This window comes from Trichoplax adhaerens, genomic scaffold (genome assembly GCF_000150275.1).
Source record: "Trichoplax adhaerens TRIADscaffold_1 genomic scaffold, whole genome shotgun sequence".
NCBI lineage: Eukaryota > Metazoa > Placozoa > Uniplacotomia > Trichoplacea > Trichoplacidae > Trichoplax > Trichoplax adhaerens.
Window position 1 is genome coordinate 592,845 of NW_002060943.1, and position 18,696 is coordinate 611,540.

The 18,696-nt window shown below is 34.2% G+C and overlaps 2 protein-coding genes across 2 annotated transcripts; both read right to left on the minus strand.

Moving 5' to 3' along the window:
• Positions 1-64: 64 nt before the first annotated feature.
• Positions 65-7,029, minus strand: TRIADDRAFT_20207 (uncharacterized protein; the record flags this gene model as incomplete). Its single annotated transcript, XM_002108394.1, has 17 exons — positions 65-144; positions 250-387; positions 460-580; positions 667-751; positions 828-924; positions 994-1,072; positions 1,172-1,252; positions 1,353-1,395; positions 1,546-1,613; positions 1,722-1,757; positions 1,841-1,907; positions 1,984-2,093; positions 2,454-2,591; positions 2,670-2,749; positions 2,849-3,033; positions 3,610-3,683; positions 6,964-7,029. The coding sequence occupies 17 exons, from the start codon at positions 7,027-7,029 to the stop codon at positions 65-67; spliced, it is 1,548 nt and encodes a 515-aa protein (XP_002108430.1).
• Positions 7,030-14,301: 7,272 nt separating this feature from the next.
• TRIADDRAFT_19387 (uncharacterized protein) lies at positions 14,302-14,844 on the minus strand (the record flags this gene model as incomplete). Its single annotated transcript, XM_002108395.1, has 2 exons — positions 14,302-14,478; positions 14,620-14,844. Coding segments are annotated over 2 exons (402 nt in total), but the record flags the coding sequence as incomplete, so codon positions are not given.
• Positions 14,845-18,696: the final 3,852 nt, after the last annotated feature.

Here is an 18,696-nt window from a genome sequence, read left to right on the forward strand (position 1 = left end):
GCAGTGAATCAACACTGTAAAAAAATTCTCTAAAGGCAGGGTGTAGTGAAGGAGGATATTATATTTAATCAGAAGTACTTTTCTCTACCCAGTTCATTGATCTTTGAACGGCCAACTTCCAACGACCGTACAAAAGGTTGCTGTCTGTAATACAAAATTTACACAAAAGTTTTAAGTTAAATCGAGGTAACTACTGTACCATGGAAAAGGTCAGCGATCTAGTAGTTGTAAAAATATTAAAATCTGTACCTGCAATAGGTATAGAAGGTAAATACTCTTCTCCTGGTGCTTCCTTCATGGCCTCTAAGTTCCATACATCAACTCCTTTAGCTGCTCCAGCTGCAGCAGCAGCTCCTAATGCGGTAGTTTCTGGCATGGGTGCTCGAACTGATGTTATTCAGAGATCAACAATATTAAAGGGTTATAATAGGGCCAGACATTAAACGAAGACTGTCTTACCGACTGGAATGCCTAACAGATTGGACTGTATTTGCAACATCAATTTATTTGCGGTCATGCCACCGTCAACTCTTAATGTTTTAAGAGGGATACCAGAGTCATTATTCATAGCTTCCAGTAGCTAGACAAAACATTTGACATACAACACAGTTTAATTGCAAATTGTTTGAATTAAAAGATGTTTATCTTCAAATTTAGTAGGTTAACCTCTCTTGTTTGAAAGCAGACAGCTTCAATTGCAGCGCGTGCTAAGTGGCACTTGTTGGTGTATTGCGTTAAACCCACAATTACTCTGTTAAGGATTTACAAAGAATGGACAGTTTTAAGCTTTCGTATTGCCAGGTAAATTTTAGTTTTACACCTTTTACCCTCTTGCATCTTGTCTCCAATATGGAGCAAATAAGCCAGAAAAAGCAGGTACAAAGTAAACATCTCCTGAGTCAACAACTTCCCGGGCTAGATCCTCTGTAAAACATCGAATTCTATTATTGACATTGTTTGAATTATTTTCCTAATTGCGACTGTATTACGAACCAGAGTCGGCGGCATCTTTAATAATTCCAAGATTATCGCGCAACCATCGAATAACTGCACCGGCGATAGCTACAGACCCCTTGTAAAAATGAATAAGATTATTGTAGACTTTTCAAGCTTTCAAAGTTACTTAGTAACTAAAAATTGAAACTCTTGTTAAAATTAAAGGAAATTTTACTTCTAGTGCATAGTACGTCGGCTGATCAGCTCCCATTTTATAAGCTACTGTTGTTAGCAGTCCGTGTTCAGAGAATATCAGCTATTAGTGTAATCGTAGACAAATTTTTCTCAGTTCATTTTAAGAAGTCAACATTTACGCGGACTACATATCACAGAAAACACAACCGCATAAATTGTACCTCCGTTCCGGTGTTATAAAGGAGGAAACACCCAGTACCATAACTATATAGCAAAATTATATAAAATTATATGCGTCTAGCAAATGATCGCATTTTCAATTATCCGACAATTTCTTAATTTTTGTTTGATACACGTTACTTAAAGTGCGTAAAACAGACATCGAATAATATTATTATAAAAGTAATTACTGACGTATTTTTTGCTAAGCCTTTTTGTAGACAGCATTGGCCAACTAAAGCAGCTTGTTGATCTCCAAGGCACTGCAATACAATAGTAATGATCATTATTAGTCATGTTGAATATTTTACTTCATTTTATAGAAAAAATTACTGTGGGACGTTTTGGCAAAATAGCTTTCGTTTACATACTCCAGAAACAGGAATTCCCTTCATAGGTCCTTCAGCCTACATCAAAGTTGAGTATACAGATTGATTATCAAAATAAGTCATTGTAATTAGCATTTCAGGTAAGTGATCATATATCAGACCATATATCCGTAAATTTCAGCAGAGCTCTTAATTTCAGGCAAGACACTTTGTGGTACACCGAGAAATCTAAGATTTTTTCCGTTCATAGTATTATTTAAGATATCTTGCAACGAAAGAAATCCCTCATTCAACTGACTCTTACTCGCAAAGTTCCGGATCCCACTCCTGTGTTGCTATATTCATTAACATAGTGCGACTAGCATTCGATACATCCGTATAGTGGCGGCCACCATTTGGTCCACCAGTTAGATTCTAGTGTTTAGAATATCACCGGCATTAATGTACAAGTACACCGATGAAACAATCATCACAATTATGCAGTTAAACGATAAAGTAATTATTCAGTTGCTGCAATCACACCGATGAACAATCATCACAATTATGCAGTTAAAATATAAAGTAATTATTGCAACAACTGAATAAACAGTCATCACAATTATGCAGTTAAACGATAAAGTAATTATTCAGTTATTGCAACCACACCGATGAAACAATCATCACAATTATGCAGTTAAACGATAAAGTAATTATTCAGTTGTTGCAACCACACCGATGAAACTATCATCACAATTATGCAGTTAAACGATAAAGTAATTATTCAGTTGTTCTAACCCAGATAAGCCAGCAATCAACTGTGCCAAACATGCAACGATCTTCGGCGATAGCTTTTCTCACTTCTTCACAGTTATCAATTAGCCATCTTAATTTTACAGCACTAAAATACGTACTGATTGGCAGACCACATTTTTTCTATTTAAATCATGGAAGATTAGAGTAATCAATGGATCAGTACAATATATAAATAGTGCAGTACATTATGATAAAAACCTGCAGATAATCCGCTTTCTTGGTCGGTGCTTTGTCTACTAATTTGTCAACTGTTGTCGATGTTCGCGTATCTAACCAAACTGCAATAATAAATTTGTCTATCAGTATTTTCATTGATTATCCACTTAGCCAATGAATCAAAACTATATTAATATTATCCCAAAGAAGCATTAATTTACCAACTGCATTATATAGTGGCTTTCCGGTAAATTTATCCCAAACGATAGTAGTTTCGCGTTGATTCGTAATTCCAATAGCTTTGATTTGCGATAAGTCAATATTAAGTTCATTGCACTTATCGGCAGCGTCACTAATGCATTTTTGAACTGATTCTAATATTTCTACGGGATCTTCCTCACACCATCTAAAAAGAGATATGTTTAGGTATAATAGTTATAATAATTCCAGTATTGCATTGATATTGATAGGGAATAAATGATGGAAGAAATTACAAATTACGAATTGCTTCACGTTTTGCTAATAAATCAAAGTCAATTCTTGACTACTACTTCATCAACATAGCCGTAACATCAACAGTAATGTACAATTCTTATTATTACTGTACTATTTCAAAGGGAAATAAGCAGTAAAAAGTGAATTAGAGTATAGCTAAAATTAAGATATGCGGACATGAACAACTTTATTGATCGATTTCAACTATAAACCATTGCTTATACTACTGTACATTCTTTAAACGCCATTAGAGTTGTGTAATGTATTACTAAGTTGCTGGTATTTTATTGTACACTACTGTGCCTAGCAAAGATATGCTATCACGAGTTATAATATTTTTATAAAATAAAAAGATGCAGTATTATAAGGAATCATTTATTCTTGAACATAGTTAGCATATGCAATAGAAAACATTCTTAGTAATATAGTAGGTAACTTGCGAGTTTATAATATTTTTTTAAAGAATTGTTTATCAATAAGGCCATACCCTTCGCGTGGAAACATTTGTTTAATTTCCATCTGCGTGATACTAATAACCTCTTGTGAATTGGCAGGGAATATCTATGAAAGAAAACAAAAAGTTGCTCATGATGACATCTTTTCCTTCCTTTGATGAGATATAATAAAAATGCTTTCGACTAAAAATTATCCATATTGAGCCGAAAAGAGTATAACTAGAAAGTAATGTCTTTGCAATTACTACTTTTGAGGATCAGTAGAAGGAGGCTTTTCGTAGTCCATTATACAATGTCAATAAATTATAGCAATTTATTGATGCTATTCGTTCAGGAATTAAATTGTACACTTTGGATAAAATATTGATCAATTGTGATGACTGAATGTAGGACATAAAAAGAAAAACTTACAAAATATTCAAGACATTTTATCCAAAATATACAGTCAAAATGTCGTCTTGGGTAAACAAAAGAAGAAAATCAGAGATTGCTCAAAAACTAAATCGTTCAAAGTTCGTTAAGAAACGAAGTATAGTCTATTGACATCTCCCCTACGTGATATCATTTAGTTCATTTAAAGCGAAAAAAGTCATTCTATATGGATAGGACAAGTTCAACCTATAAGCTAAAATATCCTTCTATTGGAGTTTTATGCTATCGCCAAAGTACTAAAATTTAGATAAAGTCGTTATTTATCAAATTGATTAGTTAACAAGGTCTTGATCTCCAACATTCGGCTTAATCATGTCAATTTATTTCAATAAATTAGAATGAATATGCCGATAGCTGCTGTCATCTCTTTCAGTTTTTACATCAATGGCTCAAACGATTGATGATGAAGAATCTATTAATCCAATAAAATTCGACCCTATACCAAGGGTTAATTTGCTATAAATATGAACATATTCATTTTACGTGTTTACAATCTTTTGTACAAAATATAATCTTGCAAATTGTGCATATTGAATGGTATGACTTGAAACGAGCAGAAAAGTATGGATTGATCAACGCATCCATGAAGCAAACTCCCTGGATAGTTGAAGTATGCTACTATTCAATGGATGCAATCGATCTACATTAACGCTCAAAATTATGATTAGGGTTATTCCTTCAACAGGATAATTATAATGGTTGATGGCAACGAATCCAATAAGCCTATTAGACTTATGATGATCCTTGAGAGGTCATCAACAAGTAATCATGTAGACTGTTTAAGTTTAATGCTTTAAAGAATAATAATTCAATCCATTGGAATCTCTCTCAAAATATGGCTTCACATCAGTCTAAATACTAGTATTGGTTATTTGCAGATATAAAATTGATGATAGCGTGAATTGATTTATGGACAAGTGTGTCCAGTGTTTTATTTATCGTTTGTGTTGCAAGGTTTGATTTGAGGTACAAGCTTGACATAGAATGCAAATTATGGCGGGTTTGCTTACCGATAGACGGTAATTAAGTAAATATAACATCTGTTCATGAAGGCCAATTGAATGCAGTAGACTACACGATGTTTGGAATTGTTCATTGCTTCTATCATGTATACAACCGTTTACAAACTTATTTGAATAGTGGCAAATGATAAAAATGGACTGATTGCAGCCTCCATAGTATAATAATCATTCAGTTGCATTTCACAATTTTCATGTTTGCTTGACTTGAAATAGAGTCGTTCGTTGACCATGATGGCGATACTACTGCTAAACTAATTTCCCTTTCTACAAGACTGTCCATTGCATTGCATCGATTGATGATGAATGTTGTAGGAAAGGTCAGTCAACAGTGGACTTAAGCATCTCGCAGCATATGTTGTAAGCTCTTTCTGCATTTTCGATACAGCCTCAAAGTATCGTATTGGCGACTAACATTTGGATTGAATACATCATTGGAGTAATTTTGTAGGAATTATTCCAATTGTAATTATGAGTAGACTTTGCATGATGCTGTACAAAGGGCAATGATGAACGATTGGCAAGCCTATCCAATAACACGTACAATATGAAAAGGGGTAAAAGTGGAAGACTTGGCGATATCAATGTGGTGCGCCTTAGTATGCAACACTTGACAGTCTATTTTAGTTTTATTCCATGTAGGCGTTCTGTAGGAAAATGGACGACTGGATTGGGATTGGACGTGTATCTCTCTCTCTCTCGAGTGATGTCAAAAATTGATGATTATTCACCTAGACAAGGAACCTGGAAATAGTGTGGAATGTCAACATCAATTGTATCCGTTGTTTACTACGGAGAAAAATATCATTTCTCCTCGGTAAAACTGTATGCTTTGTACATTCACAATTCCCTGCGTTGCATAGGGTTAAAAATATCATTTGCGAAGAATAATGTCGCTTGCATTGGATCACAAGTATAATGAATTTATATCATGGTGTAAGCTTGAAAGAAAAAATATAAAAGGATTTTAGCAAATTGAATGGAAGGCATACAGTCGACAAGGGAAATGCTTTGTCAGGTTGCCCAAAATGGACTCAAGTTGCTGTATGAAAGAATGGCATGGGCAAAAAGATTCTTGCCTATCCCTAGATCAACTATGGATCGGGTTTGCATCTTTCTCCATCGTCTAGTAGTTGCTATACTTGTTATTTGTATGGGCAAAAAGATTTTTGTCTATCCCTAGGTCAACTATGGATCGGATTTGCATCTTCTCCATCGTCCAATAGTTACTATACTTGTTATTTGCATCGGCAAAAAGATTTTTGCCTATCCCTAGGTCAACTATGGATCGGGTTTACATCTTTCTCCATCGTCCAGTAGTTACTATACTTGTTATTTGCATCGGCAAAAGATTTTTGCCTATCCCTAGGTCAACTATGGATCGGGTTTACATCTTCTCCATCGTCCAGTAGTTGCTATACTTGTTATTTGCATCAGACTGAGATACGATCATCCTACTCGGTGCTAGTTGCTGTCCATTTGAACTAAAATGAACGTCTTGATTTTTCAATCCACTACCAACAAGTCATTGTAATTAGGCCAGGCTATACTGTGGGGCTGTCGGTAAAAATGTTCCTACGTCTATTTATCTAGTTTGGCATGCAATCGGTTGAAATAGGCCAAATGGGATAATGACTTCATTACGACTTAAGTGATTGAATTGAATTTCCATTGCAAGTTAAGATTTGTACGTTGGTTGAATGAGTTTTTTTTTTGTTTTTTTGCACCTACTCCATGTTGGTGCCATCAATGTATGAATCAAGCTGATGACAGCATTGATCCAACGCAGTCATTTTAGTTGAATTTATCTTATTGATGGTGGGAATGGACGATATGATGATTTCATCATGACAACATTGCCCCCTGCTATCGTTGTACAGTATGGAAAAAGGTTAGCAATGCAATGTATGCACTCGTTATCCATTTTCGACTTACCATAAAACGAGAACTGGATGTTCCCTGATCAATTGCACCCACAAGTGGACCTTTCGAGCTAGCCATTTCTTAGCAGAATTGAGCTATAGTCATGCAAAAGATAGAAAATTGCAAAATGATATTACCATGATTGATGGAAGCAAATCCATCCAACAGTATTGCAATGGATGGAGAAACAATCTCCTTTTCCATCCATACGCATTTTCCGACGATCAATACCGACGCATCGAAAGGTAAGAATCGATACTGCAGATCGACATCCACTGCTCAAGTATCATCTATGCATTAATATAGCAATAACATCATTCAATCTCTTTAGCCATGATACAATCATGGCCAAAGAGTAGGAGACAATTTCCAATTTTGCCCTTACAAAATGTCGACGAGCAAGAGCTTCTTCTAGCAGAGTTGGCACGTTAGTTGACTGGTTGGTCCGTACCGGGATATTCAAGGGTCTCGCTATTTTATAGTGTTCAGTATAGTAGGCAAGGCCATCCCCTGGCATACCAGGTCGGCTAGAAGATGGACAATGGTGGTACCCTAGTCGCTGGTTGCACCATATGCCATAGTATGCGACTTGACCAATCAGCGTTTGCACGCTGATTGTTTATACAGTCTCCACCTTTTCCTTACCTCTAGGGACAATAGAGTCCAGTCCAGTTCGGTCCAGTCCGGTCCGGACCGGTTTACAGCTGTTTACGCGATGGTTTGTTTGTTTGTTGATGAACAACATGGCGTCATGATAAACAAGGAAGGATTGGACATGGACCACCAGAAATAGAATGGTACTTTCTGCTGGTTTATGGCAGAGTCATGCAAAATGGCTCATTATCTACCAAATAGGCAACATTTTCAGCTTTAACTCCAGAGTGGCCCAAAATACTTTTGCAGTTTAGGGTCGAGAGGAGTTGCAGGCAAATATTGCTTATCGGATTGGGGCCTTGATCAAGCTGTCAATAAGGTCGTTTTCCAGTTCTCTGGTCTCATACAATTTCCATCTTTTACTAGTTCCATTGTAAGAAGTGTAATCTTCCATTCGAAGAAATATCAGTATTTTCAGCTATTTTGATAAGTGTACCCACAGATAATGACAGTACAGTACAGTATTACTTTGGATGGATAACCCTTGGAAGCAATATGACGCATACTGCTAGTTTCTTCATGGCAGAGTCCTGGATCAGGTCCCTAAACTCAATTCAACTCGATAGTGCCGGAAAAACTTTTGAGTTTAGGCTTGAGTTTGAGGCAAATATTGCTTATCGGATTGGGGCTTGATCAAGCTGTCAATAAGGTCGTTTTCCAGCTTTCTGGTCTCTTACAATTTCTATCTTTTACTCATTCCATTCTGAGAAGTGTAATCTTCCATTCGGAGAAATATCAGTATTTTCAGCTATTTTGATAAGTGTACCCACAGATAATGACAGTACTGTATTACTTTGGATGGATAACCCATGGAAGCAATATGACGCATACTGCTGCTTTCTTCTTGGCAGAGTCCTGGATTAGGTCCCCAAACTCAATTCAACTGGATAGTGCCCGTAAAATTTTTGAATTGAGGGTTGAGTAGAGTTGGAGGCAAATATTACCTTTCGGCTTCAGGCTTTATCTATCAATGGGGTCGTTTTCCAGCTCTTTTTCTGGTCTCATGCAATTTCTATCTTTTACTGATTGCGTTCGCTGAAATATCACTATTTCAGCTATTTTGACAACTGTACCCGCAGATAATGACAGTACTATATTATTTTGAATGGATAACCCTTGGAAGCAATATGACGCATACTGCTGGTTCCTTCTTGGCAGAGTCCTGGATTAGGTCCCCAAACTCAATTCAACTCGATAGTGCCGGAAAAACTTTTGAGTTTAGGCTTGAGTTTGAGGCAAATATTGCTTATCGGATTCGGCCTTGATCAAAGCTGTCAATAAGGTCGTTTTCCAGCTCTCTGGTCTCATACAATTTCCATCTTTTACTGATTGCGTTCGCTGAAATATCACTATTTCAGCTATTTTGACAACTGTACCCGCAGATAATGACAGTACTATATTATTTTGAATGGATAACCCTTGGAAGCAATATGACGCATACTGCTAGTTTCTTCATGGCAGAGTCCTGGACTAGGTCCCCAAACTCAATTCAACCCAATTCAACTGGATAGTGCTGGAAAAATTTTTGAGTTTAGGCTTGAGTTTGAGGCAAATATTGCTTATCGGATTGGGGCTTGATCAAGCTGTCAATAAGGTCGTTTTCCAGCTTTCTGGTCTCTTACAATTTCTATCTTTTACTCATTCCATTCTGAGAAGTGTAATCTTCCATTCGGAGAAATATCAGTATTTTCAGCTATTTTGATAAGTGTACCCACAGATAATGACAGTACTGTATTACTTTGGATGGATAACCCATGGAAGCAATATGACGCATACTGCTAGTTTCTTCATGGCAGAGTCTTGGATTTGATCCCCAAACTCAATTCAACCCAATTCAACTCGATAGCGCTGGAAAATTTTTGAATTTAGGGTTGAGTGGAGTTTGAGGCAAATATTACCTTTCGGCTTCAGACTTTATCGAGCTGTCAATAGGGTCATTTTCTAGCCCTCTTTCTGGTCTCATGCAATTTCTATCTTTTACTGATTGCGTTCGCTGAAATATCTGTATTTTCAGCTATTTTGATAAGTGTACCTGCAGACTATGACAGCACTGTATTACTTTAGGTCGATAACCAATCGTAGTAATAAGAACGCTGACAGCTGGTTTCTTCTTGGCAAAGTGCTTGATTGGGTCCCCAAACTCAATTCAACCCAATTTAACTCGACAGTGCCGAAATACTTTTGCAGTTTAGGGTTGAGTTGAGTTTCAGGGAAACATTGCTTTTCGAATTCAGGCTTTATCAAGCAGTCAATCTCATTGTTGTGTAGCTTTCTGGTCTATTCTACTGTACGGTTTCCTAGAATTGTACAATTTTTATCTTTTACTGATTGCATTCTGAGAACTCGAATCCTCTGCACTTGGATATGACAGTATTTTATCCATTTTAAAGAATGTTCTCTCCTGGCTATATGCATTCCAGTCGTTCCGCAGTATTGCTTTTAATTGATGAATCTCAACCCGAGAGTGGCCGAAAAACTTTTTGGCCTAGGGCTGAGTTGAGTTTCAGGGAAATATTGCCTTTCGGATTCCGGCTTTATCAAGCCGTCAATCTCGTCGTTGTGTAGCTTTCTGGTCGATAATCTTTTAAAATTTTTATCTTTTTTACTGATTGCATTCTAAGAACTCCAATCCTCTGCATATCTCGTATCGGTATGCATTCCAGTCGTTCCGCAGTACATGTATTGCTTTATTTCTCGATCACGAAGAGAAGCAATAAAGCGGATACTGCAGGCTAATTGAAACGTTGTTCCAAGTCACTGAGCTTTAATATAAATACTCGATACAAGTATTGTATGTTGCACATCATGTCATTAGCATTAGAATACTGGAAAAAATGGATAAGAACAGATCTAATATTCCTTGCTGGAATATTTAAAAAATAAACTTTAAGTATTCAAAAATAAATAAAACTGAGTGCCATTATTACTATACAGTAGAACGACTTGTTCATATCAATAATCTCTTGAAAGATTGAGTAATCCATGGGACAGCGAGATACTGTTGCCTATTCTTAGATAGGCAATTGCCTCCATGTCGTTGTTAAAATAACTAATGCCGTGGCGCACAATAGCAGTGATTTACATTGTGGACAAAATGCAATCAATATTATTCCAACCTAAAGTATCAATTTTGTTCAGTAATGAACTGCTCAAGAATCTCTGAAAAGATTGAGTAGTCCATGAAACTACTACAGAGTCGTTGATAGGCTATTGCCTCCATGTAATTATGAAAATGTCTAATGTCCAATACGGCTCTATGTCATGACGCAGAATAGCAGTGATTTATATTATGGACAAAATGCAATCACTTGTATTCCAACGCAAAGTATCGATTTTGTACAGTAATGGACTACTCAAGGATCTCTGAAAAGATTGAGTAGTCCATGGTGTAGCATGGCACTACTGTTATAATCTTTGAAAAGATTTAGTAGTTCAGGTGTAACATGGTGTTACTGCATATTGGTAGGTTTGCTATTGCCTCCATGCCATCGTGAAAATGATTGATGTCGTGGCGCTCAATAGCTGGGATTTGTATTATGGACAAAATCCAATCGTCTTCCAATTTCCAACACAAAATATCGATTTCATGCAGTCATGGACTACTCCATAATCCCTGGAAAGATGGTACAGCATGGTACTATTTCAAATTGGTAGGTATGCTATTGCCTTCATGTCATGGTGAAATGAATCATGTCAAATACAGTTCTATGTATATCGTAGCACATAAATAGCAGAGATTTGCATTGTGGATAAAATGCAATCAAGAGCGTTGCAAACCAAAGTATCGCGACTTTGTACAGGCACGATAGATTACTTCAGAATTCCTCGAGAGATGGAGTAGTCCATGGTACAGCATGTATACTACATATCAGTATTCGTAGATAGTCTATGACCTCCATGTTAAGCTATACTCTGCGGTTGAGCTGTGACCTATAAGTTATAACTTATCTTCTTTCATTCTCGACATTTTAATAAACTTATTCCATTTTCCACCAAATTATTTTAGCCTCCTTCATTGTGGAGAGCAACAATTCTACATATATGGTACGGGTATATACAGCACATGGTATGATTTATCAGTAATTGCTCGGAGCTTGGGAGAATACTTACTTGTATTTTGTGCGTATAATAAGGTAGGATTCGCATTAGATCTACATTTACTGTTCATGACATTTCCCTAGCTAATGTGAACGTGTCAGCACGAAACAGTCTAGGCAATATAAGGTCTGATAAGTGTTTTCTTGCTATGGAGAGTTTAGGCTCGGATAACTAGGCTGCAAGCCAATGGCGACAATATTGTAATATGATTTGTATTTAGGCAACAATGAGGAATGCTAGTAACTGCTAGAGGAGAAGGAATAGGTTGAATTGGATCGAGAAGAAGACAACAGTAGGTAGCGAGTTTCACACATTTAGCAGAGTATGCTAGAGCTGATAAAGGAACAGAATGCTATATCGATGTTGTTCTATCTCTATTTATTCATAGGTTAGCTAATATATGATATTCAATATTACTAGCCTTATAACCTGTCGCATTGCTAATAAACTATGACTCATAACCTTATTGCTCTTACAAATCCATGTATGCAAGAGTTATTTAATTGTTGATATCAAAGCATGATACTTACTTCACTGTTATACTACCATTTTTGGGGGGATCCAAGATGCAAGACATACCGTAGTTGAATGGGCAGACGGGATCGAAAAATCACGCTAAAATCATTTTACCTTCCGTATAGCAAAGCTAATTTCTTAAGTGAGATCTTAAACGCTTACAAATAGTAACGTATACAGCATCCTTAGCCTATTCCATAGCTAAAGTAAATACAATCTCCTTTCGAGAATTAACGCTATAAAATGTTGTAAAATTTGATCAGACTATGAAAACTACAAAACAAAACTCCGAAATATGGCCTTTAATATGCAGCAGACTACAGGGAGTGCTGTACACTGTTTGAAACTGACTCTTGCACATTATCAAGTGCTTATATACTGCATACAATAAAGTTGGTTTTTACGAGTAGTATAAACCTTCACTCCTGTGAAAGATAGGTAAATCTCGAATAAGAGTCAAAATTCAAATTGCTTGCACATCTATGATCGCAGGTATTTATTCTTTAACCACGAGTTCAGCTCTATCGAGCTTGTGTTGATAATGAAGTTGAGTTGATGATTACGAATAGACTACGCCAGTAATCAGAAATTCTGTATTATTTTTGCATTCTTTATTACACTTAACACCAGCAAATCCATAAAACACCTGTACTTTCACAGTGACAAATAAATCTTAATTTGAAACATTATAATAAGAATATTCATGTGAATAATATCTGCTAATTTAAGTAATTAGTATTTGATAAAATTCATTTGAAATGGTCATGTAACTTTTAATAGATAAGTACATATATATATATTTATACTTCATAATTCGCAGCTTCATAGTTTCCATCCTTATAGCTAGACATGAAATTGCTAACGCAATTGTTATACCCAGGGAAACAAACATTAATCTGAGGGATAAGATAATTCAAGTCTCTTAATGAGATGAAATATAATACCATGACAGGATAATATTATTACTAACAACGACATAAACTATTTTAATTATGTATAGTAGAATATCTTAAATGGACCATAAAACCGGAGCTGCATATTGAGCAGACCGTCAGTCACCATCATACATGCAATTATTACTACGATATTTACTACAGCGCACTATATGCGGCAAAGAGAGTAGTTGCGTAAACTATATAAAGAATCCTGCTAACTTATTTGTTAATATACTACTTAATTAACCATAAGAATGAATCATATAGCATAGCAATATTGAATTAGTGGTGTAAAAGTTTCAATAAAATATACGACAAAAAACGAATGAAATAATCTTTGAAGTAATAATGATGAACTTACTGTACTTCTATAAGCCATTATCACTATTAGTGACAATTTTACCTCGAAATCGAAATGATAAATCTGAAATACAAGTCTGTTCTCTAAAAATTGCCATTAGTCAGCTATTTGGCTACACTTCATTATGCTTCAGGCTGACATCGGAAAATAAATTCATAATTTTTAACGTGTAAGAACTATACCTCACAGTTACAAAGCCTAATTTCCCCACGTATTGACTCAAAACTACATAGAATTAAATATCGCTTAATACCAGTAATATACCACATGGATAATAAATATCAAGTTTGAACAATGCTTCCAGCATTGTCTTATAAATAAAGATGTACACAACATATATATTTATATCTAAATAGATATATATATATAAATACTAGCATACTTGCCAAAGTTGTCTTTATAATATAGCCGTATGTAACTAAATTGTATATCACAAGTTATTACAAGAGATTTACAATCAATACGTGCGTATTACATTGTTATAGCCAGTCTGCTAATATTCTTAATTGGTTAAGATTGAGAATGATATTGAAAGCAATAGAAATTGAAATATTAGCTTAAACTAATCTAAATTACTATTCCAAGAGTAGATTACAGTTTATGCCTTTAGTTATTTTCTAAACACCGTATGTATATTGCAAGTACCACTTTAATTTTTGTATCGTCAGGCTATCCAAAGGATGCATCAGTTCTCTTTCATTATGGCTGTATGCAGTAGATACAAGTTGCATGCGTCAAGTTTTTTGTTGTTTCCAGACTTGAAAGGTGATTTATTTCATGCTGGTGTTACATGATTCTATCTCCACTCGGTATTGATTCAAAATGTGATATTAAAGGTAGATGTCTGATTTCGCCAGTTCTGGAAATAACTAAGCCAACGTAGTTGTGGACATCTTCCGGCTTATAACCGATAATTCGTGATAGATCACAGACAAATTTATAAACATATCTTTCACCAGCCACCTAAACAAGAGTGCAGTAAAAATTTAAGTCAATGATTGGGTAACACAGATCGTCTCATCTCTAAATCAAAAGCGTTGTAAGATTTAATATCTATCAATTTTATAAGCGCTATTGTCGTTTTACAATCTATTTAATAAAGACCTTCTTAATAATATGCTTGTCGTAATAATATCGAAGTCCTCGACTTAATTTTTCATAATTCATATTTGGCTTATTTTTACGACGACCCCAAAGTTCGGCTACTCGATCTGGATCTAGTAACTTGAACTCCCAGTCATCGCCAGTCCACGCGATGCAAGGTGAACCCATTTGTAATTTATCCGTTAACAAATCTAGTAGAAATTGCCATAGTTGAATAGGACCATTGCCTATTAATGATAACGGTAATAAGAATAAGATTGATTTAACTAACGCTAACGTTAGCTTTCGAAAATCCGATTAGGACCATCTTAATCATATCATGAGTGAGTAACATTCTGCATCTATTGTACTACCTGGTTATTTTAATAAAATTTTATGATAATAAACAATGAAATAGTCAAAAGACTGTTCTTCCAGGATACGTATACTTAACTCTATACTTTATATCCCAGTATTTTTACACAACTAATATTTTAAAGTAATTTCTGCTCTTTCTCTAACGTTTTAATGTAAAGTTATTCATAACGCTAATATTTCTAGATCTGTAAGTGTCGCTAAATTTAATTCAAAAAACCATAAATAAGCATCTAACATTTTCGAATGAACTCTATTTCATGCTGATCATAAGTTAAAAAAATTGTTTAATGCTTTATTAAAGGAGAATTAAATATCTTTACCTGTAAATGATGCCAATACATTAGCGTGGACGTCGTGTTTATATTTAGAATTTATATGAGATAAAGGCATACCGGGAAGAGAAAAATTTTGGCTTGCTCTGCTGGCTGTTAAATTACCTTTTAATACGTGTAAAATGGGTATTGATTGTTATTTCAAACGTAATAATTTTGTTTTATTTTCCATAAGTTAGAAATTACGATAAAGGATAAGAATAAACAAGTCATTAGAGTTTTTTTCTAATCCAATATACTGTAAATTGTAAATATTTCATCAGTGGAAGTACTACTTTAACTGTTACAAATATAACAATTAAAATCCGGCGTTAAAAGTAAATATTACAGAGTTATTTCTATACAATAACTGAATTTGACTACTAAAAATATAACCGCAAATAATAATTCTAAGTTATAGCGTATCCTTATTGATTTATCGTTAGGAATGTTGAGAAATTTTTAAAATACTCGTATACATTACGCCGCTACAAAAACTTTATATTTAATGACCTTGCAATCGTAGACTAATTAGAAGAAATTACTTAAAGCGATGCATCGAACAATTTTAATCGTAAAGTCACAATAATTAAAATTTTTTGTAACTTGTTCAAAGTAAATAAGGAAAGCCAAAACCTACAGAAACTGGAACGTAAGATAAAATTGTGACTAAATTCAATTCGTCTCTAGCAATGTTTAGTTAATGATTAAGGTACTGTTTATAGATAAAACTAGTATCTGCTTACTTATGGAGTTAAAATACTATATTTCAGTTTTGGAGGTTTTTTAGAACGGTAATCTAGGCAATGTATTACCAATCTGGATACTAGCAAATAGATTAAGATGATAACCACGAAAAGCTCTCGATGGAGTTCTATAACTAAGAATGATTGTAATATTTCAAGAGATACGGATATAAACAATATTTAAAAGGGATAATTTACACTTTTATCCTAAGTAGTAAAATTGGCTAATACTCAAATTTAAAACTGAAATATTATCCACTCGGATGATAAAAATACTGTTAAATATTGAGATAAAAAAAATTTTTGAACTCATGTATTCAGGTCGTAAAAAAGTAGAAATAATAAAATGGATCATCTAAAGAAGCGTTCTTATTTATCTTAAACTATAACTTGGCAATTTTTAACTTGTAGTAACTTACAGTTTGTATAATAACCATAGTAATAGCAGCATTATGTTTTTTTAATCGCTTCATGACAATCCAAAAATATTATTTACCTATAGAATCCGCTTCCCAGGCTACAATACGGCCTCCATAATGTTGATTGACATCGATGGACTTGAGACAACCTTGATTGCCTTGCCTTACTGTAAAATAAATCACTAATTAATACAGTATTAACCTATCGCTTTGAATATCCAGGCATTTTATATTATGTTAGTTTAAAACGTTTAAGATTAGCTATAATCCAGTAGAGAATGATTGATAAAATATAGTAGCTTATCAGTGTTGTTTTTAGGCTAAATTATTTATCAATAAATTATCGATTAGGACAGGTAAGGCAAAGATTAGATTGAAAATATTTTATTTTTGTATTTAATTCCTAATCATGCATTAGATGATAAGTAATCATATCGTGTGATATTTTATGAGGATCATCGAAAGTAAATTAATCTAATCTTTGATAATTTAAATACTGAGAATAATTATTATTAGCGCATTTCATAGTGTTAATAGCTAATCGTGCAAATTTCTGGTACCATTCATGTTAGTTGCTTTGATAGTAAAGCAAACAACACTTGAAAATATCGTTAAAATCCTTGATGGATGAATTACATTATTAATGGGTACTACATTTAGCAAATTTGATAAATTACAGCATTATTTTTAGTTAGTTGGTGTGGATGATGGATTGTATTATTGGTAATTTTGCTATCCCGTATAACTAGGCTATTTGGAAAATTGCATTGTGGTTTGTCTCTATATTGAGTACAGGATAAATTTATAAAAGTTCATTACCGCCATTGTTAATTTTCGACATGAATGATTGAACATTACAAATAATGATAACTTTATGACTATAACGAATGCATTCCATGACCAGGAAGGACATTATCTACATTCTGGCCGTCACTATAAAAATTTGCCATGGCAAACTATTGCAGCTTACACATTACATTTATTACCATAAATGACAGATAATGGAAAGGATATTATAAATATATATTGTTGACTTTTATATGGATTTTAAAACATAAGCAGGAATTTTCTTAGCGCTTTAATTTAACCATTTTCCGTTGTAGCTAATGAGATTTTTTTGGGGGCACGAAGAGAAAATTGTTACTGTTTTGCCTTAATTGATCCTATTAACTCTTATAATGTTATCTATTTATGAATATATCATAAACGTGCGGTTGCTATTTGATTAGAATAAAGTTTGAGAGAGTAAATTTGCTATCAAGATTAGAATAAACGTGGCCAACATGGAATTCTATCTAGATAGTCTTCTATTGATTTAGAGAACTATAACAGTACAATACCGGTTTATAGTGGAGAAGTAAAAACAGAAATAAAGGAATTAATAAATTAACAGGGTTAATTTATGGATGTAGATGAAGAAAATCAATGAATTACTTGTTGTGTGGGTAATATAATTTCCGAACAGCTATCAACAGGAAGGTATCTTAACAATATAATGGTGTAAAAATATAGAATATTAAATCTAACTAATGACTTTGCACGTTTGGATATTACCGGAGTCGGACTGTTGCAAATAAGATACATTGAATAGATTGAATATATAGAGCACAAAGAGCAATCAATACAGTAATATAATATCAAGCATGATACTTGGCACAATAAGTACTTTAATACAGGGGCTATCAAGCAGGAATAAATACTGTGCTATTTCGTTTTGGCGATTCATGAAATACATGCAAAATTATTAACTGATTGTATTCAAACCAATTTATAACAGGTTAATTATTTGATTAAGACGAAAGACTTTGTGCCGTGGATTAGCTTATGCATGGAAACAAATCATTTTTTTTGTATAACTTCCAACGGTGTATTTTAGTCTGGAAACTATCAATAATTCCATCTATTATATAGATAAGGTACTGAAATGGCTGAAAGTAGAACTTAAAGTAAAATGTAGGGAAAGAATCGACGCTTGCCAACAATTAATTAGTACTAAGGAAAACATCGACAAACCAACTCAACATATTTGTTAATTATGATCATGTAAGTATTATCGTTGAATGCCGATTTTAACTGTAAATGTTAATAATTAGATATAGAGTATATCCTCTTAATCATCCTCCTCTAAATAAAATAGAATAATCAGGAACTGTTAAAAACATCCTCTACTGCTATTTATACGTACTAACCTGAATTAAGATGAGGTGCCGATTTCTCTAATATTTCTCGATTGCTGTCCTCAAT